Genomic DNA, 24,747 nt, shown 5'->3' with positions numbered 1-24,747 from the left:
TATATTCTTCTATTCATGAGTAGCCAGGCAGACGCCAAGATACAGGATTACAGAGTCTCTCAGGTTGAAAGAATATATTCATTGTGACCGAGACGGTGTGGTTTACTGTTTGCTAAGGCTCGAAACTGCTATCTTAGATCTTTAAAAAAATGAAGTATATCACCTTCATTCCATTAATTGACTGTAAGTAAAATAACCTGCAAAGATACAATTACACTGCTGTTACATTACCCCCAAGGCTGCCACAAACAAAAAATATCTTTATTCAATCAATTCAAAGCGTGGCCTAACAAATGTCCTAAAACAGAGAAAAGCACCCATTAGAGCCCAAAGTGACTTCCTCAAATAGTTTGTTTTGTCAGATCATCTGACATCTCTCCATTAGTGTAATGTATAGGTACTTAGCATGTGTGTGTAATTCAGGCCTGTGTGTAATAACAACAGAGTGTAAATCGGAATTTCCTGTTGCGGGAATAATAAAGTATACATTATTATTATTATTGTTATTATTATTATTACCAACAGTCCAAACCCCAAAGACTTTCAGTTTACCATCACAGAGGACTAAGAAAACCAGCCACTACATTTAGATTAGCTTGGAAAAAACAATAGGAACATGAGTTAGACAATCCTTTTGAAAACAGTTTTAAATAATCTCAAGGCCAACTACGGTTTTATTTTTGGAAGCTGTAATCACTTTCACATTTGCTTTTATCAGGCATTTTATTAGTATACCTAACTGGATCCAGTAATGAGGGAAGCTATGTGGTTCCAAAGTTGGAACATGATTCAGTGTAGGCATACATGCGTAGTGCCAACAGGAAATCAATATCATGTCTATGCCAAATTGGATAGAGTATATAAATACTTGTAAATGTAATATAACCATTCATTCTTAACAGCTGGGTAGAAGCCACTCAGTGAGTATTCACTAATGTAAAGAAAACTCACTCAAATTCACACTAAAACAAGACACAGGCTCCAAGCATGACTGTAGGAGGGAAAACAACAAGTTAAGCCAAGTCAAAAAAGGAACAGAACTGGTCAAAACATCCTTACCCTGTAAGAAGTCCTCTGTAATCCCATGTCAAAACAAGGCCAGGAAAAAAATTGACTCAATTAGAAACAAAAACAACAAAAATAGATCTCGAAAGAAAGAACTAGGACTATGTGGGATTTTAATACGTGCCAGCTGGGAGGGAGCTTTCTTTTTACTTTCCACTGTGTGAAGGTTTCATTTGGCTCCATGGGTGTTTTTCAAAGGGCAAACGGCCATTCTTCAACCAGAATAGACATGTGAAGATGTTATGTTTTGGGTTCAGTAAAGACTTCCCTCTGACACTTCACATCTGACAGCACATGATGTTACATAAAGGACATGCTGACCATATTTGTTGCCCAACGAACACACACACGACACTGTTTGTTAAAAAGTTACAACGAAAGGCCAATAAGCTGATTTCTGGAAGCGTCATGAACTGTCAGGAACGTTAGGACAATGCATATCTATTTTTTTTAAGAGAGGCTTTTAATAACCCCATAGGTAACTTTAAAGTTAGATAATCTATCCACACAGTTTGACAGTAATAGATTCCTACTTGAAACATTTTGGTCCTGCTCTTAATCAAAATGATGATGTTTAGATTGAGTTTAAGATTCAAGATTCATTCATTTGTTATGGCGCTAAAATTTCATCAAATTGAAATATTCCAAGTGTCCAAAAATTCAGCCTGACATATTTGGTATCTTTGAGTGGGAATGTGTGAGATATATAAGACGTGTCCACGTCTTATTAAGGAAGGAGAACAAGATAAATAAGACGTGTCCACGTCTTATTAAGGAAGGGGAACGAGATAAAGAAGACGTGGCTATGCGTTATTAATGTGTGGGAAAGAGATAAATAAGTCATGAACACCTGTTATTAAAGCAGGGGAACAAGATAAGTGTAAATAAAAAAAGAGCCAAAACAACGAACCGGTGGGTACAAATAAATATGCATATGAAATACATCCTGAAATAAATAGGTGACCATCAACACAGCAACTTCTATAGCATATGTCCTAGGCTAATCCAAGTACACACAGTAATATTTCTTAGGTGATCCTTCCGGAGCTCCTTTAGGCATCTCTTGTTAAATTCTGACTAAGGTTTTGTTTGAAAGCACCTTTTTCTATTTTTTGTTAGACCGACCCATTAATTAATGTAAGCCCTGTAACATGTATATGATTCATATATCATCTAACAAGTATCTGACACGGCATATGTCTTTAACCCTTAATTCGTTGCCGTTTAATTTCCTAGCTCAGTCTCTGCATCCCATCTAGCGGCCCACCAAATAAAAGTTAAAGGGCAAGACAACAAGGTCCAGGGTGCTCAGGTGGTTGAAGCTCTTTGGGGTCGGGAATTCAAGTAAGTGTAGAAAAAAAGAAAATCCAAGGCACTCTTCTTCAAAATTATTTAAAAAGCCTTTATTTTCCTGGCTCTTTTATAACAGCAAATTAAAAAGACATAGGTAGAAGAACCACATGCGTAGCAGCACAGACAGCCTTCCCAACTTGAAGTGTTTTTACAATCAAGCTAAGAAAGGCCCTGGAATAAGGTTTTACCACAATTGATTCTTATGCTCTCAATTGTTTACGCTGAAAAAGGTAACAAACCTAAAAATATTTCGTTGGACATCATTAGTTTTTGAAAAAATAAAGTGACACACCCTAAAGTGTGAGTAGCTTTTCCGTACATCGTTTACATTTTCTGTTATGAAATAGCCAGGAAAATAAAGGCTTTTAAAATAATTTTGAAAAAGAGGGCCTTGGATTTCCTTGTTTTCTATACTTAAAAGTAAAAGGGATTTTGTTTGCCACTTGGCTGTCACAGGTGCACCACCAGTCAAACTTTCAGAGGAATATCGCACAAACACACACACACACAAACACACACACGACAGGTGGAGAAGTAAGAGTGCAGAAAATGTCTCTATTTAGACAGGCGGATCTCTAACGGTTACTTATGATTAACTTCATAAATGGACATTTTTGTGGTTTGGGGGTATTTATATAGTACACTTCTACTTAATCACAACAGGATATTGGTTAGAGCTGAGTGTGTGCTTAACAAGTGGCTTTGTCTTTAATTTCAATTTTCCGCAAAGAAGAAAAAAAACGGATAAAGCCTCGCCGAGCGACTGAAAGCACATGGGAGCTGCGGCGAGCAAATATGCAGAACTTATAGTTTGAGGATTAGATCTAAATATAAGTTATGAATAAAATCTCTTATTAAAATATATTTAATTCCCCTATAAAACCAATAATGACCGTTGGTTTTCCATCTCCCTGCAAACTGCCAAGAGCAATAATTCTACTTCACAATCCTCACCGCCGCAGCCAGGCTAAAATATAAATTACTTTGACAAATATTTTTCCAAAAGCCTCAGTAGCCGTATGTAGAACGGAGCTCCAGCGGAGCCGGGGCATGACTCAATCACTGTGACAAGCCAGTCGGATGAAGATTCCATTTTTATCAATATACTATCAATATGTCAAAGTACAGCACATACTCCTAAACGAGGAAATATCTCAGAGGAAAAAAGAAACACTTTGGGGAGAACATGTCTGGAAAAGTGCTTTGTTGAAAGCCTCTCAGCTTACAATGCACCTTTACAAAAGAACACACTAAGGGCAATATATTCCTCTGTCAACACACCTTTTCAAAACGCTTTCATCTATGATATGTGATCAGGCTACTGTACTCCATACTAATCTGTTGTCTGTGCAGTCAAGCTAGCCTATTAAAAGCCCGGGCTGCGGTAATGTGACCCATGTGGTGCAGTCATTTCAGCAGCTCTGTTATTCCAACAAGCAGCTGTTCTGTGTTCCTGCTCAGCTTGATTCCCAAAATCCAACCAGTCTTTTCTTCCCTTCCGTGCTCCTCCCATGATTTGACCCTGGCATTTTAGAACATGAAGTACAGCACAGTGGAGATATTGTACTGTATGTAATGTTGGCCCCTGTGGCCCCATCCTTCCCTACAGTCTACAACATGCTGATTGAGAATGACACAGAAGAAACACACTACTAGGCCCGGTTGATATAACCCGAAAATCCAAATCACAATCAATTCAACATTTTACCTTGATTAATGAAAGAATATTTTTTTATTTTTGTTACTGAGAAGGTTTGAACTGTAACTATGCTCAACTAAAGATAGGAGAATTTTTTTTCAAATGAAAAAACGCATATCTTATTTGTTTTTAGTGAAAATAACTGAAGGAAACACACTGAACTTGTCATGGTTATTTAGTGAAACTTTGGGAACAATTGAAATCAAAGCACACATTGCTTTAAGTAAAGACGTCTTTTCTACATGCAAAACATGCTCCGGTTTATTGGCATTTCTTTAAGACCATCACAATTGTCTTGGGCTGTCACTGAGCGCCGGACAGAGCAACGGTGCTTCTGCAAAATAGCCTCAGGAAGGAACTTGTTTTGGTAAAACATGTGTACGTTCAAAAGTTGTTTTAGTCGTGCAACAGAAAAATCAGATTGGACAGATAGCTGTCTGGATTTACCCTGCAGAGATCTGAGCAGCAGGTAACATCAGTCCTCGTAAATCCACCGGAGTTCAGAATGCCAATTAATCGTCCAGCTCTACACACTACACTCTCGGAGAGATTAGCATTGCTGCTATCAGTGGAGGTTCCAGACCATTTCATATGGAGGGGCCAGGCAGGATTTATGATCCTACCAAAACATTGTAGGCTAATATAGCCGGAGTGAAATAAAGGGAAATAAAATCATACTGATGGTTTCTTTAATCACAATCTTCTGAGCACGCCTTGCTGAGAAATACAGAGGGAGTTGTGTGAATCACCAGCGCCTGTGTATCGATGCAGTTTTGCCACTGAAAATATCGCAATAATGAGCTGTTTCTATTTTTTCCCCCACTCCTAGAAGCTGATAGTCTGTCAATTAAAATCAGTGGATCAGAACTATAACCAAAATTTGGGAAGTCTTAAAATAATAACTATTGTCCATTAAATATAAAAACAAAAACTGCTCTTCTTTTGGCTTAAAAGTTTCTGAAAATATTTACCACTGTTAGGGGGCCAGAGGGGGGTCATGGCTTAGTAATACATTTTTTTTATTAATTTATACTGTTTATTGAAATTACAATTTATATTCTGTTTTGTTAGTAATCACTGCACACAGGCCTGAATTACACACACATGCTCAGGACCTATTTGTGCACAAATGGAGAGATGTCAGAGGGAGTGGGCTGCCAGCTGGACCAGCATCCTGAGCGGTTTTTAGGGGGGGGGGGGGGGGGGGGGGGGGGGGGGGGGGGGGGGGGGTATGGTGCCTTGCTCAAGGGCACCTGGCAGCGCCCAGGATGTGAACTGGCATCATTCCAGGTACCAATCCACACTCCGTACTCTGGTAATAATATTAATATTGCACACTTTCCACCCTTCGTCCGTCCCCCCAGGACCAACACTGGCTGCTAATGCGCTCTCTCTCTCTGTCATATACACATATTCATTCACTTCTTTACAGCCTTCAAAGCAGCAACTGTCCCTGCTGCAGAACACAAACACACACAGCAGAGATGAAACCTCCATGGTGTGTAGCTCCTGTCAGAGCTCATAAAGAGAGAAGGAACCAGGCCAGAGTAAACACAGCAGCGTTTCAGAGCGAGGCAACGCTTTGATGAACAGGTGAGAATAACAACAAGTATCATTTTACTCATAAGGTACAATAAACAGGGGATAATCTGTCTTGGGGATGTATGATGCATTTAACAAATGTGCAAATGATTAGAGGCATTTCAACAAGTTCATTCATGAGGTAAACCTGGGTGAAGGCCATTTTCATTTACCTTTTTTAACCCCAGAGCAGTATGCTTTCCTATTATGTTGTATATTTAAAGAAATACACTTTACATACTTCCTCTGGCCAAGAGTTGGTTGATACCACTTGGGAGGAGCAGCAGGAAAGTGGACTGAGCACAGTGAAGACTTTTTCTTTTTTTTTTTAAGTTGCAACGTACTTGCAATTGCATTATGACTGGCAGTATGGCAGCAGCTGTAGGAGCTGACATAACACTGCTGAAGGAAACACGTTGCATGCACGCACACACACTGCCAGAGGCCTGAAAAAAATAAAAACAAAAGTGGAGGCACATGAAGACCTCTTCATGTCAACAGCACGTGTGTGTGATCTCTTCCTCCATCAGCACACACACACAAACACACACACACACACACACACACACACACACACACACACACACACACACACTACTAAATGACATAAGGACTTTGCCTGAGGTGACCTCAGGGCCAAACTCACCACTAATGTGTTCTGACAAGGGAGCTACAAGAAAGTGCTAACAGAGCAATGTATTGGTTAAAACCACTCGGTACTTCAGCACTTTAACCTCAGTCCTGTACGCCAGTTGACCGTTTTCCAGGCTGGGCAATGGGAATATACACCTTGGAAATAGTTCTGGTTTTACTTTCACTGGTTCAGTAGGCCTGGAGGATGGGGGCACAGCTATGGGAAACAGTTTTTTAGCTAAGCAGAAAATATGGCTCCCTCTCACAGAATTTAGACTCAGAAATAAGTTGACCCCTGACACTTGTGACTTGCAGTCATAAAACACTAACCAATGAGAATCTAGATTTAGGCATATCACAAAATTAAAATAAAATAATTATACTGCACAAGACATTTGTTTGTTTCGACAGCTGTGTACTGTGCATTAGGGAATCAACCGATACTGGTTTTTCAAGGCCGATACCGAATAGTAGTAGTTAGTGAAACTGATAAAAGATTTTTGGAACCGGTATGCTTTTACAGTGAAGATGAAAGAGAGAAAGATTTCTGAATGTTAAAAACTCCAACATAAAAAAACTGATTAAATGCTTTTAAGTGATTATTTTATTTGAGGGTGGAACATTAAGTCAGACTCAGTGGTGAGTAAAACTGAAGCAGAGGCAAAGATACAGAGCGGTAGCAGAGCCAAAGTTGAACACTTTTTAATTCATTAACTTTATCGGTTATCAGGCCAATGAAACGCAGATACAGATAATCTGCCAACTGCCAAACCCATTCTGTATTGTGTTAGGCCTCCAGGCTGGCCGTTAGGTCTGGAGATGAGTGAAGATGCCCTTCGCAGAGGTTCACACACTGAGCTTTTTTATGTTCCCAAAAAGAGGGGGCTGTGTTTGCAGAAGAGGGGATTAGGGGCTTCGTTTTGATTGAACCATTCGGATTCAGAGTTTTCCTTTTGATTGCGGTTTCTTGATTCGGATTATTTGAGGGGTGGAGTTGAAACGAAGGCTTCTTTCGCAGATAAGAGTAAAATTATATTTTGATTTAAAAGGTGGGTAACAATTTTACCAGGCTTTGATTTCAGCCACACGTCAGAGCGCCACTTACTGCGCTCCATGACTACAACACAGCAAGCGCCTGGACACCATGGAAACCGGATTTGGAACAACATTTTTCCCAAACAATTCCAATACAGAAACAATTCCATTGGAATTTGTATTCCAAGTAGGAACCGGTTCTCGATGCCTGATCCTAAACAGTTGTTGTCTATGTCATAACAGGTAGTGCAAAATCTGGTAGGCCTGGAACAATTATTTAATAATTGTCTAATTGCAGTATTTCTTAAGTAATCTCAGTTTCTTTGATTAAATCGCAGTTCATTTCTTACATTACGTAAGTACTAAGGTCTTAAGGGGTATGACTGTCCATTTTCACTTAAGAAAAGATCAAGTGTTTTATCATAATAAAGAGGCGTGGTTTGCTTTCTTCACATGACAGGGATAGAACCAACATGACAGTGATAGGACCAAAAGATGTCTCCTAGGATTTATCTACAACTTTTTGTTTAAAAAATAAAATACTAAATAAAATATTTTTTAATTAACCCAAAAGAGAAAATCATATCGCTAAACGCAATTATTTGGAATTAGTACAGCTGTGCTCTCAGGTTTACAGAATGCATTTGTGAGCCCACATGATCAATCAATCAATCAATCAAATGTATATATTGCTTGAAATCATTTCAAATACAATTCCAGTGAAATGCAATCCTGGCAGTTCTCACAATTTATGTATTAAAAATGATGTGTGTAAGCACACATACAAAGAGGCAATTCTGTTGCCACACAGAGGAGAAGCCAACTCTAACGGCAATTTGCAGTTGAACTTCCTGGTGAGCAACAGCTTCAGCTTTCTAGAAGAACTGCTGTGATGCAACAGGAAAGAGGAAGCAGTGACAGCATCAGCAAACAGACAGAAACCAGAACACGCTGCAACTGTCTTCACCTACCGTTTTTCTCTGTTTTCACTTTTTTTCCACTGTTTGCCAGTCAATGGTGGAATGTCACTAAGTACATTTACTCAAGTACTGTAGTTAAGAACAAATGTTTAGGTACTTGTAGTTTACTTGAGTCTTTTCTTTTCTTCTACTCTGTAACATTTCAGAGAGAAATATTGTATTTTTTACCTAACTACATTGATCTGATAGCTTTAGCTACTAGTTACTTTACAAATTAAGATATTTGCACACAAACCACATGTAATTTATAATATGCGTATTTAATTATAAACTCAACTACCCAACAATATAAAGGCCTACAAGTCCAACTGAGATGATTAGAGGATTAAACCCACAACTGTTTGGATCGTTTTCAGTTTCTAAAATGTGAGGACTTTTCTGCATGGAGTACTTTTACTTTTAATATTTTAAGTACATTTTCCTGATGATAAGGATGTGTTTACTTGTTCCACATCCAGCTGGCAGGTTGATGGCATGAGAAAAACATAACACAAGTAGCATGTACAGTAGACACAGGTAAAAGTGCATAGACACTAGGGCTGAAGAATATAAGGAAAATATAACAAAAAGTAAGGTAATTTGTGTTTGGTAGATTATTTCTACCAATGTTATAACAATGCTCGTTGGCAATACATCTTATATTGTTGGAAAGCCTGTGTAGTTCCCTTTGAAATGCTGCCACATTTGTAAGAAACATGCATTTGTGAGATGAGCAGCAGAGCTGAGTATGTGGGTATGATTTGCCAAATTGTTTCTGTCAATGCCTTTTCTTTTCTTTGCTGTTGACTCTCAGCTATTGAGCTTTTACCAACCAAAGTCCTTATTGCAATTTCGATAAAATTTGGATTAATTGTGCAGCCCTAATAAAGACACATTAAACAACGTATCAGGGGAATCACCAGGCACCCCCCCCCCCCCCACCCCCACCCGATACGATATCATGACGATACTCATGCCACGATACAATACTATTGGGATTTTAAACATATTGCAATTTGCTGTGATATATTGCAATTTATAACCTTTTTTCTATTTTCTAATTTTTCCCAATTTCAAATGATGTCCTCAAAAGGAAACTTTGTCAACATCTGTTTAATCTAAAAAGATGTATGTTTGTTCCTATCACTTCAATTGTATTGCTGCAAAATAAGATTGTCAAACAGACAAACGGGGTGGGTTGGGATCAGCAGCGCTGCTCCCCAGCTGCAACGTGTTGCCCCTGTGGGTAAGACAGAGAGGTCAGACAACCTTTAGCCTGTCACCAACCATGCTGCAGCGTTACCGGGCTTGTGCCAAGCAAGCATGTCTGGGCACAATAAGCTATATAAATAATACAAATCAAACCAAGTCACATCCTGCATCCAAAGTCCGCCCCTTCATCCTGGAGAATAATGCAAATCCCAGAAGGTTAAACAAACATGCACTGTTCAATTAAAAGACTTATATTAGGTATTAGATTTAGGTCAGTGAGGGGTGTTGTTCCCACAGACAGAGATATAGCAGGCCCACAGACCCATGAACACTAAACTGGTTGCTGCATGCCTAAATATAGTGTGTTAGCAGTGGCTAGGGAATGGCTTGTATCAGCCATGACTAACTGCCATGGTGGCACAGCAGTGACAGCGCGGCCAGTAGGGCCGACACCGCCAGTGGATGACAGAAACGCACAGGCAGGAGCACCTCTCTCTGATTTATTTTGGTGGGATTGAAACCCACCCAAGATGTCTTTTCCCCAGTCTTGAGCTCACTCAAGGTGGCAGCATCAATTGCTATGGCAACAAGAAAAGTGCTCAACATTTCCCTTTTCGCTTTGGGATTTTTCTTAGGAGGCTGGCTGGCTGTGTGTGGGTGTGAGTACCTCAGCAGTCGTCAGACAAACCCAGTTATTTAGGCCTCAATCTGCCTGCATAACACTCCATATCACATGAACTATTACACTCACATCTCCAAATTAGTCAGGCAGCCTGCCTTCCTCTGTTTCGCTGCCCTCAAGGCAAGCATCTGCCAGCACAATTGTGATTAAAGCTTGGACGAAGGAACTGAGGAACGACCTAAACTACAATAGAAACAGGCGAAGAAGAGGGGACAGAGAGAGGGAGAGGTAGGACGATATGGTAGACAGACAGGGGTATGCTCTCTAATAGATAGAAGTATAATGTATACAGTCAACGTTATTGATCAATTTGTGGGTTAGCCCAGAGTTGTTAACCGCAGTCAAAACAATCATACTAAAAATAACTGAGCGTGTTGAACCCAAGAATTAGGTAACATTATGGACCATGCATTAGCATTAGCTACTTGTCTCCTTTACAGTAGGCACCAAAGCAAAAATATTGGGATACTATACTGCATCAATTTCCCCCACCCAAAAAAATCAATAAAGGCAAAACCCGAAAACCCAAGATGTTTAAATAAATATGGTGTTGCTCTATTATTTCTGAGATAAGACATGTCTTGTCTTGCGAGTTTCCTTCTAGACAGCAACCGTTTTGTCCATGTGACGTGTGTTTACAGTGTCTTCCCAACTATAGGGAGTGAAAGCACCCTTACACATGTCCAAACACATAATGACTTCCTAAAGCATCACATAGGCCTGTAACTTGGGCTGCACAATGAATCGAATTTTAATCGGGATCACGATTTTGACTTCCACGATCAAATTTGCGTGATCGAGCGATTCATTTTTTAGAGTCATTTCATAGAATCTCCTCAACTGTCTCACCGCGCCCGGCCACACAGCGCCGGTCCACACTTCTGACATTTGTCTACAGTTTAAATTTTTTATTAACACAGCTGTATATTGTTAGGTATGAGGGGAAAACCTGTACTTGTACCAGTGTTTCCGCGGGTAACTCTGCTATCGCGGCGGCCACGGCGAAGTACACAGAAGTTATTGAATGCAGCTAACTTCAGTTGGTAGAGTAACAGCGTGGGAGACGGAGCTGCTGGACCTGGACCTGGGCCAGAGATGTGACCCCTGGCCAGTATGTCATAGTTCATAAAAATGCAGCGCAGTGACGATACAGACGTTTCATACACACAACGTTTGTTTCCGCCGTTCGACCCGTGCTGGACCCGTTCATAATGAGTCAGCCGTCTCTCTGTGAGTAGCGTCCATCACTCTCCCTCTCACAGTTATAAATAGCCTTTTGTGACGTTAACATTTGTTTTGGTTAAAATCAACAAATCTAAATGTTGATCAAAATAATCGTGATAATCAATTTGGCCATAATCGTGCAGCCCTACCTGTAACCATAATTACATAGTTGTCTAATTGTCACTTTTATTACATAATCAATTTCTTTGTTTAACCGCAATTATTGCTAACACTAAAGCCATATGACTGGTATTTGTAGATTTCGTTTTAGATGCAGTGGCTTGAGAAAGTTTACACACCCAGGCAAAAGTTGATTAAAAAGAGGATTAAAAAAAACGTCTTTTGGAAGCTGATCTTAATGCCTTAATTAAAAAAATAGGAAATAATATAGGACAAATAAAGGACACCAATTTTCTTTGTGAATGAATAATGTATTGTAAATAAATAAATGATCTTCCTAAAAATACAGGGAGCATTAGTATACACAACTATGTTAAATTCCCATAGAATCAGAAACATTTTTATTTTTAAAGGCCAGTTATTTCATGGATCCAGGATACTATGCAACCTGATAAAGTTCCCTTGGCCGTTGGAATTAAAATACCCCCCCACATCCTCACATACCCTTCACCATACGTAGAGATTGCCATGGTGTTATTTCAGTTCAACTAATAGCTGGTTTGATTGGCATTGAGAGATGATCGTATGGAAAGTTCCCCATGCCTATCTCTATGTATGGGGAAAGGTATGTGATGATGTGGGGAGGGGGGGGGGGGGGTATTTTAATTCCAAAGGTCAAGGGAACTTTATCAGGATGCATAGAATCCTGGATCCATGAAATAACTGGCCTTTAAAAATAAAAATGTGCCTGATTCTGTAGGAATTTAACATAGGGGGGTGTATACGTATGCCCCCTGCATTTGAAGAAAGATCATTTATTTATTTAAAATACAGTATTCATTCACGAAGAAAATTGGTGTCCTTAAAAGGTTGGATTTTCCTATTTGTTTTTAATTAAGGCATTAAGATCAAGTTCCAACGATGTTTTTTATTCTACTTTAGCATGGGTGTGTAAACTTTTTCAAGCCACTGTATGCCAAATTGTAATTATATAAGTGATTATTGGTCGTAATATATTTTTCTATTATTATTTTTACAAAAATGATAAAGCGGGATACAGTTAGAAAATTTGCTTCATGATAATAAAGAGGCGTGGTTTACTTCATAGGCCATGTTTTTGTGTTATAACATTATCTGGGTCACATGACATAAACAAAAGGTGTATCCTGGGATACATTCAACTTAAATTTGTTCACAAAAGTAACAAATAATTAAAATATTTTATTTTTTGACTTAAAGAGACTATTATATTCACAATTATTTCTGAGACAATTAATGCCTGAATGCATCATGCAATGATGTTGCAGCTCTTGCATCACATAAACACAAATGCATACGCTACCATTTACACTAAACACACACACATAAGTTCTGTCCTTCCTTCACCTCGTCTCGTCCAGCTGCCTGGCTTGCCTGTCACAGACACAATTCACACCGCAAAGGCGTATGCAACGGCCACAACCATCTCGACAACTTCTGCTCCTCACCCTTTCATGGACAGTGTCAAGCACCACCATCTGTACCAAGACATCACGCCTCTGCTTTATGTCTTCACTGCACGGATCAAACCAGCCGCTTTCCATTTGACATTGAAGTAAACGGCCTCTGTTTACACAAAGCTTTTCTTTCCATTGAGTAATACTCTCCAAAAGGTGACAGAGGACCAGACGCAAAATTGCCTTCATGTCTCACACAGGTTATCTATCTATCTATCTATCTATCTATTACTGAGGCTGCTAACTTATCAGGATTGTGCAATGCCTAATCTGTTATGTGTCATGTGCACTCTCTATCATCCGCCGCTGGTAAATTTTGTGTCTTGCTCTTTTTTGCTGCCTTTTTAAAATTGTATATATTTGAATTTTTTGTAAATTTTTAGTGCTTGTTGTGATTGTTGTTGTGTTTTTGAATACTCGTGGAACACCAACGTCATTTCAGTGTAATACTGTCACACAGAGCTGCAATTACAATAACATCTCATGTTAAGAACACATACGCCCAGTCCTCTCTCCAAACGTGCACACTAAAGAAGCGCTCCATAAATCGCTACATTTTTTTAAATAAATGAAGCAGTGTTCTTAAGGTGGGACTCAAACTGGATTATTAGCTTGCTTTATGCTTAATTATGTGTGCTGGGTTCACCTCACTGATTCTAAATATTGTCTTTCATGGGATCCTATTTGAACCACATACACAACCAAAGGCTTTATGGTGGTAAAGTGCTGTCACATTTCTTTTATGTTGTTTTTTTTATGTATATTTCCAAAAATAATGTATATTTAATGTAAATTTCCAAAACTAGATAAAATTGGTTCTCAATTAACTGAAAATGGACCTACTCCCACAGACATTGAAATTTCAAAACAAGCCTTTAACAGAATCAGAAACATTAAAATACCAAGATGTTGTTTAGTGTTATCTCTTATGACCAATGTTTTTAAAAGCATTACGATTTTAGAATTGTGGAAAGTTTATACAAAATGGTCCCATATTTTACGTACCACCAATTATTGGCAAGAACGTAATACAAATTCCACGGGAGTCCCTAGTCTATTTATTTTTCATCTGTCTCCTACTATGTTCATCTATTTGTGCCGCGATACGTGGTATGTGTTGTGGGCTTACTACACCCTTTTTGATCTCCTGATTGATCCCTTAGGCTGAAATGATTCTTTGATCAATAGAAAATGTAGTAATTTATAATTTTGAACTATTCAAATGTTCTGTTTTATAGCATTATACAATCAATACTTAACAAATCTGAGACATGACTTTAGACTGGCTAGTTTTGGTGGGTATGTGATTATTTTCAATGCATTTTCTTTATTTGTGAGTCATTATTTAAAATTTGTCAGATTATTTAAACAAGAAAACATCACAAGTTGAATTAGTTAAATTATTCGTAGTTACAGCACTATGTAGCTTCCCACACACAACTACTGTTCTGTCAACATGTTTCCGTCTCTGTGATTTAATGTTAATGTATTTGGTTCTTGACTGGTCTTATTTACTGGACTTTTCTTCCTTTTTTTTTTTTAAAGGGTATGGGTGAAGACGCCAACAACAAGGCCAATGAAGACTCCTCTGTTGGGATTTCTTCAAGTAATGAACCAGAGGACAATGGAAGAGTCCTTGAAGGCACCACGGGGTTGAAGATCTTGATATTTTAGCATCAGCTGTTGATATACTGTTTGGAATAATGTATGCCCTGAACTGCAGCTTCCCCGCTGACCTTCTTTATACTTTCGAGGTAATCCAAAAGATTTTCATGGAACTTGATGGAGGAAAACTTTCCAACAAAGCACGGCGTAGTTGTCCCTGAAGGCATTGTTAGTATAGCTTTACCGCTTGGATTAGTTTTGTTTGTTTGTTTGAATTAACTGGACAGGATATGCTTGAAACTGCATGGATATAACCTTTTGCAAACACAGCAAAAGTTAGCTCTCTAGAAAACAAGTTCTTTTAGTAAAGACTTAGCTCTTAGCAAAAAACCAACAGGCATCTTTGGTACTGCTATACCAGATGGACTGCTTTTTCCCTTGTGAAGCCATTATGAAAACAATTTCAAAAAAAAATGGTAAAACTACTTTGAAAACAGAGGGCACAATTTAAAAGGCAACTTTGGGTTTTTCAACCTGGACTGTTACTGATTGGAACAACAATCTTTGACACTGGTCTAGTATAAAGCGAGATTGCTGCAGTGGGCAACAAGCTTCACTGTAAATTATAGGACAATTGTGCACCATTTACATTCAAGTGCTGTTTTTGCTGCTGACAGTCTCAGATTAATCTTCTAATTCTCGTACAACATTGCAGGGATCAACATTTTTTTTAAAGAGTAAGACCATTTTGGTTTAACATGAAACAGCCCAAAAATCACCATCACCAACTCCAGACTAAAAATACTGTTTAGGGTCTTACTCTTTAACAAAAAGGTCTATCTCTGTAGGGATGCTTGCCATAATGTTGACACTTAAAATAACCATCTGAGCCTGTCAAAAACAGAATTTTGAGTGGACACTAACTGACCATGCACAGCTGCCCTATATATTGTAACTTTGCAGTCCGGTTATTACAGCAATCAGTGCTGGACCAATTTTCAAAGATTCACACAGAAACATTGGAAAACAGGGTCCAGGTTGAAAAATACTGAAGTTAAGCTTAGGAGTAAACCTAGTAACAACGCACTAGCTCTTATTTTGTCTTAATCACTTTGTGCAATCTTTGATTTAATAACGCCATTTCCCTGAAATAGTCTAAAATTTAGACTATTTATTTCAGGGAAATTGTGTTATTATTTTGTATATGCACTTTAAATCTAATGTGAAAAAAAGTACTATAATTGTCTTTGCCATGTCCACTGAAGAATGTATATGCTACACTGTGAAGATGGTTAGTGCAAGGTTAGTTTATATCTATAACCATGGCACTGTATGCAGAATTTACAACTATTTGAAAACATTGTGGTTTGCAAAGTTGTGTCTGCAAGTAGTCATTTGTTTTTGGTAAAATTTGTATGTTCTAAGTTGTAATACTCAATATAGACAATTTTGAGTACAGAACTCTGTCTCTGAAATTGCATTAAAGTTACATAATACCTATACATAATACTAGCTTTAAGAAATCAAGTTGCAGTTAAAGACTTAAATTAGGTATCCTTAACATGATACAATAACTTAACATTACACAATAAATTCATATTACTGTAATGGAAAAATAATATGTTTAACTAACACTACTTTAACACGCAGTCTAATTTTAATAATACTGTATGTTGGTTTGACAAGAAATACGTAATAGAGAGAAAAAGTATGTAGGTTAGCCACATTCTGATCATGTGTGACCGATGTACAAATTAAAATCAAGTAAATTCAAAAGACTTTTTCTTTTTATTGTACCAAACCAGACTGGGACCGTTAAGCAGTCGGCATTCTTACATGCCGCCAGCGTCCAGAGTTCCGGTAGTGAAACGTCCGCTGGACGGCATCTGCACGTACTGCCTGCACAGAGACCAACTTTGGCTTCCAACTCAAACTGTGAGCAGTAGCCTACCAAAGGGGAATTAGAAAGTAAGCAATGATACGGGAGATAAGGGCAAACCTTTCAAAAGATCTGCTCTGCCCTGCATCCAAAATCCACCCGCTTGTGTTCCCCACTCAGTCGCTTCCACTCTGCTCACATGCTGTGCAGTGGGTGAATTTTAAATAGGCTGGTATATGGAAGGGCGTAACTTTGGGTTCAACATTGCTGGGGTTAAGATCTCCACTTACTCCATCTTGCCAGGCAGCTTCTTTTCTCTTCATTTTCTGCATTCTGGTGAATTTGTCTGTACTGTAAATATTATTAGTGTTAATTAATTATTCTCCAGAATTGTTTAACACTCTGCATTTTCTTTAACATCACACATGCTTCTGGATGTTTTTGAAACAGTTCATATTTTGTGTAGGTCATTATGATAAGATGTTTGGGTGGTTTGCAGTAGCCAGTTCTGATTATTGGTGGGGTTGTAACCCCCCTCACCACGACTTTGAAATTACTCCTACATGTGTATATGTACGCCAGCATCTACACAGAAGGCTTTCTGAGTTTAGTACTGAGAGTAATTCCGCACCAGAGGACTTAAGCCTCTCAAAGAAAAACTGAAGCCCGGGCTTTCAAGTGGCAGAATCTCAATGTCTATAAACGACAGCTTATAAAATATAAGATGTAATGGTGGGTTCCGAGCAGAGTGTGATTAGTCGTTTAGATGTCTTCTCACATTTCATTGTGTCTGTAGGCTTCAAATACCCAACAATGCCAAACAAACACAGCTTTTGGGATGAGCCAGCATCCTTTACTGCAGCCTATAAATCCAAGTATTCCTCACAATGAAGCGACTGATAGTTATTTAACAAGTGAGAGCAGCGAGTTCACGTCACCACTCGTTGGTGTGGTGGTGGGGGTGGTGGTACCCCCCCCACCCCCGGCATGCCAGTCCCAAAACCTGAGGTGAAGGAACACTGTATCCTTTTCCCCCACGCTTTTTCCTGCCCCCAAACAAACTTGCAAGGATAAAAGCTTGTTAATCCAGAGGTGAGATGAATGGCAGCACTGTGTGTGTGTGTGTGTGTGTGTGTGTGTGTGTGTGTGTGTGTGTGTGTGTGTGTGTGTGTGTGTGTGTGTGTGTGTGTGTGTGCAGGAAGGAGGGCAGGCTGGGACCACAGACGCAACTCAACTCAGCACAAAGACTGGCTCAGTGCTGCTGCTGTCACACACGGGTAAAGGATAAAAATACACATGTATGCCATAAATACTATATAAGCCGTACAGTATACAGGAAAAATCAACAGCAGAGAAGTGAGCCAGATGTTTTTTTTAGCTAGCAGTTGAGCTGCAAAGATTAACCGATTTGTGGTCAACTAATAAATGAATCACCAGCTATTTTGAAAATGGATTAATCGGCATTGGTCATCTCACCGACCCCCAGCTTCTTAACCGTGAATATGTTCTAGCTTCTTCTCTCCTCTGGGACAGTAAGCTGAAAATCTTTGAGTTGTGGACAAAACAAGACATTTCAGGATGTCCTCTTGGGCTTTGGGAAACGCTGATCCACACTTTTCACCATTTATAGACCAAACCACTAGTAGATTAAATCGACACAGCAAATAATTAAAAGTTAGTTGCAGCCTTAGCTAGCAGTACCCAGTATTAAAGTTACAGTGACAAACAGGATTAATAAGTAGTTATTCTTCTTAAACGCTTATGTTGCCTTTTGTCAGAGTATCCGAGTGACTGCACCACTGGCTTATATTTAGAAAATGTATGTATAATTATACAGCTAACACACATGACAAAGTCAACCCTGGTGAGAATAAGCAGGCTTGTTATTTTTTAACATAATTGTCTAATTGTCAAATATTTTTTTTAACGTAATCACGATTTCTTTGTTTAACATTAGCTAAGGTCCTAAGAGTTGTGACTGTTGCTAGAAATTGTTGATTTTTTTTAGATGTGCCAAATTGTAATTATATATGTGATTATTGGTCGGACTGTTGAGCTAAAGCTAAGCTAGTTGATGGCACTTGACCCTAAACATGTTCATAACAAAACTGACAAGTGGGAGTGCAGTTACATTAGTTATATAATAATAAAGGGCTTGGGTTTACTTCATAGGCTGGGTACCTGTGTTACTACATTATCTGGGTCACATGACAGTGACAGAACCAAAAGATGTTTCCTGGGATTCATTTGTTTAAAAAAGGAAGAAATAATTTCTTTTTCATTTGACAGAAAGACAATTATAACGGCAATCACAATTAAACAATTAAATAGTACAGCAACATTTGGAATATTTACAGCTCTAGTTGTTAGTTCTTTGTGTTACAATGTAACACACAGAATGTCACCTGGGGGCATGTGTGTTAGAGAGTGGAAAGAGTTGAAGGTGAAATAATACTTTGAGCAACAAAGGCAATGGAATCTGCTGTGTGGGCATGTCACACAGAGGATAACTGGATGCTGCGAGGGCGGGATCCTGAGCCTATTTGCTCCTCTGACCTGCTCCTATGTGTCGGCTCAGACGAGGCTGATAAGGAAGGGACTTTTTTTAGACGTATTGCCTCCTGAAAGCAGTGGATGGTGAAGTTAAACTTGTGTGACTTATCCAAAACCATTCAGCTGTTCAGGCAGAACAATATCAGCACCAATCCCACTGATCCTCATGGCGCTTGCACACACGTCATACAAACGCAAGAGAAACAAATGACCATAGTGCTTTTTAACCACAGATCAAACTCAAGGCCCGCGGGCCAAATTCGGTCCCTCACAAATTTTGATCTGGCCCGCATATACATTTAGTTTCAATTTAGGTTCACAATAAATTAAGGCCCACCTAGTTTTTGAAGCTTTTTCAATGTTTTTGGGGTCTGATCCTTACTTGTAATCTACAGACTAAACTATACAGCAGAGACACATGCAGGTTTCTTTTTTACTATGTGACAACTCCTTCATTGTAATCCTTGTTCTCCTGCTCCCTGGTGATAAAAGGTAGAGGGTTGTTTTGCAGCTTGCCCATGGAAAGCAAACACATCTTAGTTCTAATGTATGCAAGAAATGTAGAGGTACAAAAACTGTGATGTGCTAGGTTGTGTAACATCGAATCCATGCTTAGGTAATTTTTCAAAGAATGTTATTTTTATTTTCAGAATTCACAGGGCTACTATGCTTTTAATTGTACTGCATTGTGTTTACTTACTAATTGTCAGCCTACAACTCATGATTGCAATTATCTTGCTCACACACTGACAAGATCATTTAAGATACAGTTGGAAATTTATGAACTTCCGTCATTTTTTAGTTTGTCACTTCCTTTGGTTGCCAAAAAAGTAATTATTGAGCACTACATTTACAAAAATCTTGAATAACTGTTGTGTTGTCTTCCTGTCGACTATACACTTGTTTTCCAAAAAAGGATAACTTTTTAAACCCCTTCCAAGATGTTTTTGTTGCCTTATTATTATTTATTTTATTTTTGCTGCCTTTTTTATTTTTACTGCCACCAGAAGGCTATGTACAACTATAAATACACACTAGTTTAAAAAATCTGAAATTCTGAATTATTTTTGACTTTACTTTACTTAAGATCAGAGGAACATATGTTGAGTGGATAATCACAGACACGGACGGTAAAAACCTTGAAAAACGGCTCAAATTTGTCCCGAGGACAACATGAGGGTCAAAAAAACATTGCTACATATGCTTCAGAGTTTTCCCATAGCGCTAAATGTGAACCACAACTTGCTTTATAATCAGCTGGACATGGATATCATCTTATTCTGTAGCTCAAAAAAAACGTGACAGCAAGGCTCTCAGCTGCAACAACTGTCATATCAGCAGACCAGTGCAACATTCAAGGCCACTGACCATCACAGCGACATTCATCACAGTAAAGAGAGAACGCAAAGGCCTGAGTAGGAGTTTAGTAGCTCCATTTGTCCAGTTCCAGCTCACTGCCACAGGGATGAAAGAAAACGTTCATGGGCGCTCATGCGAAGATGAAAGTGCAAGTCCAAGGACCCGTGTGGGCGTGAGTCAATGCTTGCATAAGATGTGTAAATTAGCATTTTTAACTTAACCTTATAGCAAAAGTGTAGACTAAAGTGGAAATCCAATGGTGTCTCACTGAAGTTACAGCCCTAATAAAAAAAGATAAGGAAAAGTCATCACTGAACTGGATGACCCCCATGGTGGTCATTGACATCATTACAAAACCTCTACGAACACCAAGTGTGGACAGACCTCATAAAGAACGGGGACTGAATTGATGTCTGAAACACTTTCACACCACAACAAACGTAATCCTCCTCTGTAAGGAATTAGGACACTACAGATAGAGAGGAGAGACTATATTTTATCTTTAACAGCAGTCCAACATTGTGAAAAAGTTCATTTAAAGCAGAGATTTACAACAGGGGGGTCCTCAGAGTAAGCGCAAGGGGGCCAAAATTATGTAAAAAATATATTTTATATAAGTCTCTTATTTCAAAAATTAAAATAAATCTACAAATATGTATTAATATGAATGCAATTTCAATACCAACGATAAATTGGCCTATTGGTAGATTAAAATGATTTATACATTGAAGCTAAGCTTAACTGTGGTAGCCATAGTTGAGCTTGAGGAGTCACTGTGCCTTCCAGATGGATGTTTAACATTAAAACATGATACTTAATAGTACCCATTTATTTTTATCCATTATGCCCAGTTTAAAATGCAACTCAACTGTATACAATATCCGCAGTAGGGGGTTCCTACTCTTTCAGCTTAGGGGTCCCTGGTCTAAAAGACGTTGAATACCCCTGATTTAAAGCATAGCCTTATTTACAGTAATTGTGATTCCAGATGTAGGGTACAACAACTCTAGATAATGATATATTACCGATGATGCACAGCAGTTAAGTTTGTCAGGTGGGAATCTTGGATGTAAATCAAACTCCACTTGGGCAAATGCTGGCCCGTGATTAGCCAGAAATACCAGCTCCTCTAATTTAGTTGAAGGAATTAATCAAATTCAGGATGTCCAGATGTCCAGCCAAGGCCCAGTCACACATTCCACACACATTCCACACAGTCCAGAATTAAAAGGGCTATTGGAAACCATTGCAATCAGTGCATTCACTAGCAGCGGTGAAGTACATCTGCCCACTCTTCTGTGTGGAATTCAACTTAGACATTTAGATTAACACGATTGACCAAAAGCAAACTGTCTTTACAGTGCTGACCTCAGAGGTAACAAGGAGCAAGAGGGTCTGACGGAGGGTGCTGTCGTAGCTTAGCTGTGTTCTGCAATGCACTTCTATGTAACACCAACCTTGTCTGTTAACTTCTCCAATAAAGAGACATGATTTGAAGAAAGTCAAACAGTCAGTGGCACTGATACTTCTTTTGAATAAAGTGAATAAACTTAGTGTCCTCTTAGCTAGCAGCTTTAAAGGGTACTTTCTGTATTTTTTAACATGGACGCTATGCATTGGTGTCTAAGTGACTAATGTGGACAAAAAGCTTTGAAATTGGGCCAGCATTAAGAGAGGAGGCTGTAATTTGATGCAAACCGGGCTGTAATGTAATCCCTTGGGGCAAAAGGGCATTGCAAATCGTACCACCACTACTACTACTGCACAAATTTCCAAATTGTTGATTACATCAGTCAATTAGACAGAAAAACATAGGAAATATGGTTGAGTTTGAACAACCTAAGTTACCCTTCAAGTACCTTTTAATAAAAAGATAAACAATCCTAAGAATAAAATGCCCGAGGGAGTAAACAGTGCAGGGGAAATACAGAAAAATCTCAGAAGAGCACTAGCATGTGCTTAGCGGTGTATTTGACCGTAAGTTCCTGCCCAAGGTAGTTCACAGAGTAGCACTGTGAGTAGTCCTTACATCACCCAAGCTTCCGGCACTTACTATTCCACTATTAATTTGACTTTGCCACTGACTGGGCCTATAGTCTGAAAAGCAGAATGCTTTTAAACAGTGGTAACAGATAGTAATTTTTACAAAACGAAAATCCAATTTCAAAATCGTCATCACTAAACATCAACAAACAGATGATACGCATCAGGCACGAAAACTCTTCCTGTTGTCCTGTTCACCAATTGTATTACAAGCTGCTCTAAGGATACTTTCAAAATAAAAGTCTTTAGAGCTGCTTGGTTTAAGTGCAAAAGCTCAAACAGCTCCTCACAAACCCTCCTCTTTTTATGACCACTCCTCCTGGTGCACACACACACACACACACACACACACACACACACCAAAAAAGATGGTTCTCTAGAGTCCGCATGTGTCTCAACTTCCTTCCTCTTAGAGATTGTCATGATGCCACAATAACAAGTCACACGCGGGAAATCAACTGCAGCTGGTTGGCAAGCCAAGAATGATGAAGAGCAGGCAGGAAAGCTAAAGATGTTCCTGGTTCTTGACCTTTAGGTGACAACAGACCCTGAGTTATTGTTTTTAACGGTGAAGCTGTACAACCTACCTCACCACTGAGGGCCTCATAAATGCAGAAGTCAATGAAAAAAACTCCAGTCTTGGATGGTTACTAGTAGCCCACATATTCGTAGTGAAACTGTATCCCCCAGAGTTGATCATGTTTAACCTTAAATTTAAGCTCCACAGCAAAACAAAGACTCCTGCACAGTTATCACGAAAAATAATATAAAGACTAAGGTTTTCTTGGTACCATAAACATGTAAATGATTTAATGCGTTTATTCAAACAGCAAAGAGAGGGTTTCATTTGTAAGTTTTGCCTCAGATGAAGGGGCGCTGATCCTGTGATATGCATATTTATTTATTTATATAATATATACGAATATATTTTTTTTTTGATGAGCTCTGCGTTCATGTTTTGTCACGTGTCACATGTCAACCGGCCGTCACATACAGAGAGGCAAAGTGATGGGTAAATACAAGTATAAGATAAGATTCAAGCATTGCATCCTGTATTGGTGTCCTTTTCTAGTGTTTGTGTGTGAAACGTGTTCTGGAACGGCATCAACAGGTGTGGAGAGAGCTTCGCAGAGATGCAAATGAGGAAAAATAAACTTACACAAACGCATGGTAGATGAACGCCCAGGTTCTTGGTCTCTCCAGCACGTTGTACAGGTAGTTTTGGAGGCGCCGGTAGCGAACGTTTCTCCGGCCGCTGTGCGCGCTGTATATGAGCGGCTTCCCCAGCAGGCTTAGCCGGGCTCCCTGCTTCCCTCTCAGGCTCTCGGAGCCTCCGGCAGCACCTGCTGCGGTGGAGGCTGACAGCAAACCGTCTCCCGCGTTGTTCATCATCCTCCGTCCGGACTCCACATCTTTCAAGCCGTAGCCTTTGCTAAGGTGCTCCGGCGACGTCCTCATCCAGAGCCCGGTACCGCTTTCGTCTCCGCTGTGGTTCCGGGGCATGGCATCACCAAAGCGGGCATGAAGTGCGCCTAAGTCTTTTCAAGCATGCGTGTCTTGTGCTGGGAGCAACGTGGCCTGGACGAACAAAACACTACACGCGCGAGACGCGGTCTAACAGGCGCTGTGAGTGGAACCGTTGCCAGAGCCAGGCACACTGTTTACCGTCACACTTTGACCGCCCCTCTTTCCTCTTGCATCAACCTCGTCGCGAGCCATTGAGGCTTCACTACCACCGGCGCGCGTAAAGGCATCCACGCGCTTGTCCCGTGCACGACGCTGTCCAATGTGACAAAATAACAAAGATATACAGAGTGTGTCCGCTGTAGCTAGGGGGGAAAAGATATTTTTGGCATTCAATTTTCTTCCCAGGGTGCTTTGTTACCGCCTGTTGCTTCAACGCACGCTGCGCGTGCACGGTAGATGCTCATGTGCTGCTGGCCGAGCCCGCGAGCGACTTTACCTCGAGACCTCGTGTCGCACTGATGGCTTCCTTGTTTTATTAGGTGGCGGCGCGGCAAGGTAAGGTGGGAGAAATGCAAATGAGCAACAGTCGCCCCTTGTTTAATGTCATTTCCCGAAAGAGTTTCTAAATTACACCACGTTTTTGAAAAGCCTATCAGGTAACATATGGACCTTTGGTGAATTTTCCACTTAGTCGGCTGGAAAAGTAACCACACCGAGGACGGCTCACTGCACATCTGCAGAAAATATTATGCTGGAACCAAATGACCCCTTTTTTTAAATGC

At 39.5% G+C, this 24,747-nt stretch overlaps 1 protein-coding gene across 12 annotated transcripts in view; it reads right to left on the bottom strand.

Annotated features, from left to right (window-relative positions):
* LOC117953346 (potassium voltage-gated channel subfamily KQT member 5-like) overlaps positions 1-24,292 on the bottom strand; it is a 137,853-nt gene extending 113,561 nt beyond the window's left edge. For 4 of the 12 annotated variants that reach the window (XM_034886299.1, XM_034886290.1, XM_034886307.1 and 1 more), the window contains exon 1: positions 23,658-24,001. In XM_034886299.1, coding sequence (XP_034742190.1) covers positions 23,658-24,001 — 344 coding nt within the window. Of the gene's footprint in view, positions 1-23,657 lie in introns of all 12 variants that reach the window. The other 8 variants (XM_034886351.1, XM_034886360.1, XM_034886368.1 and 5 more) reach the window with 6 other exon arrangements.
* Positions 24,293-24,747: the final 455 nt, after the last annotated feature.

The sequence above is a fragment of the Etheostoma cragini genome, chromosome 2, assembly GCF_013103735.1.
Source record: "Etheostoma cragini isolate CJK2018 chromosome 2, CSU_Ecrag_1.0, whole genome shotgun sequence".
Lineage (NCBI taxonomy): Eukaryota > Metazoa > Chordata > Actinopteri > Perciformes > Percidae > Etheostoma > Etheostoma cragini.
This window is presented reverse-complemented; position numbering and strand designations above follow the sequence as displayed.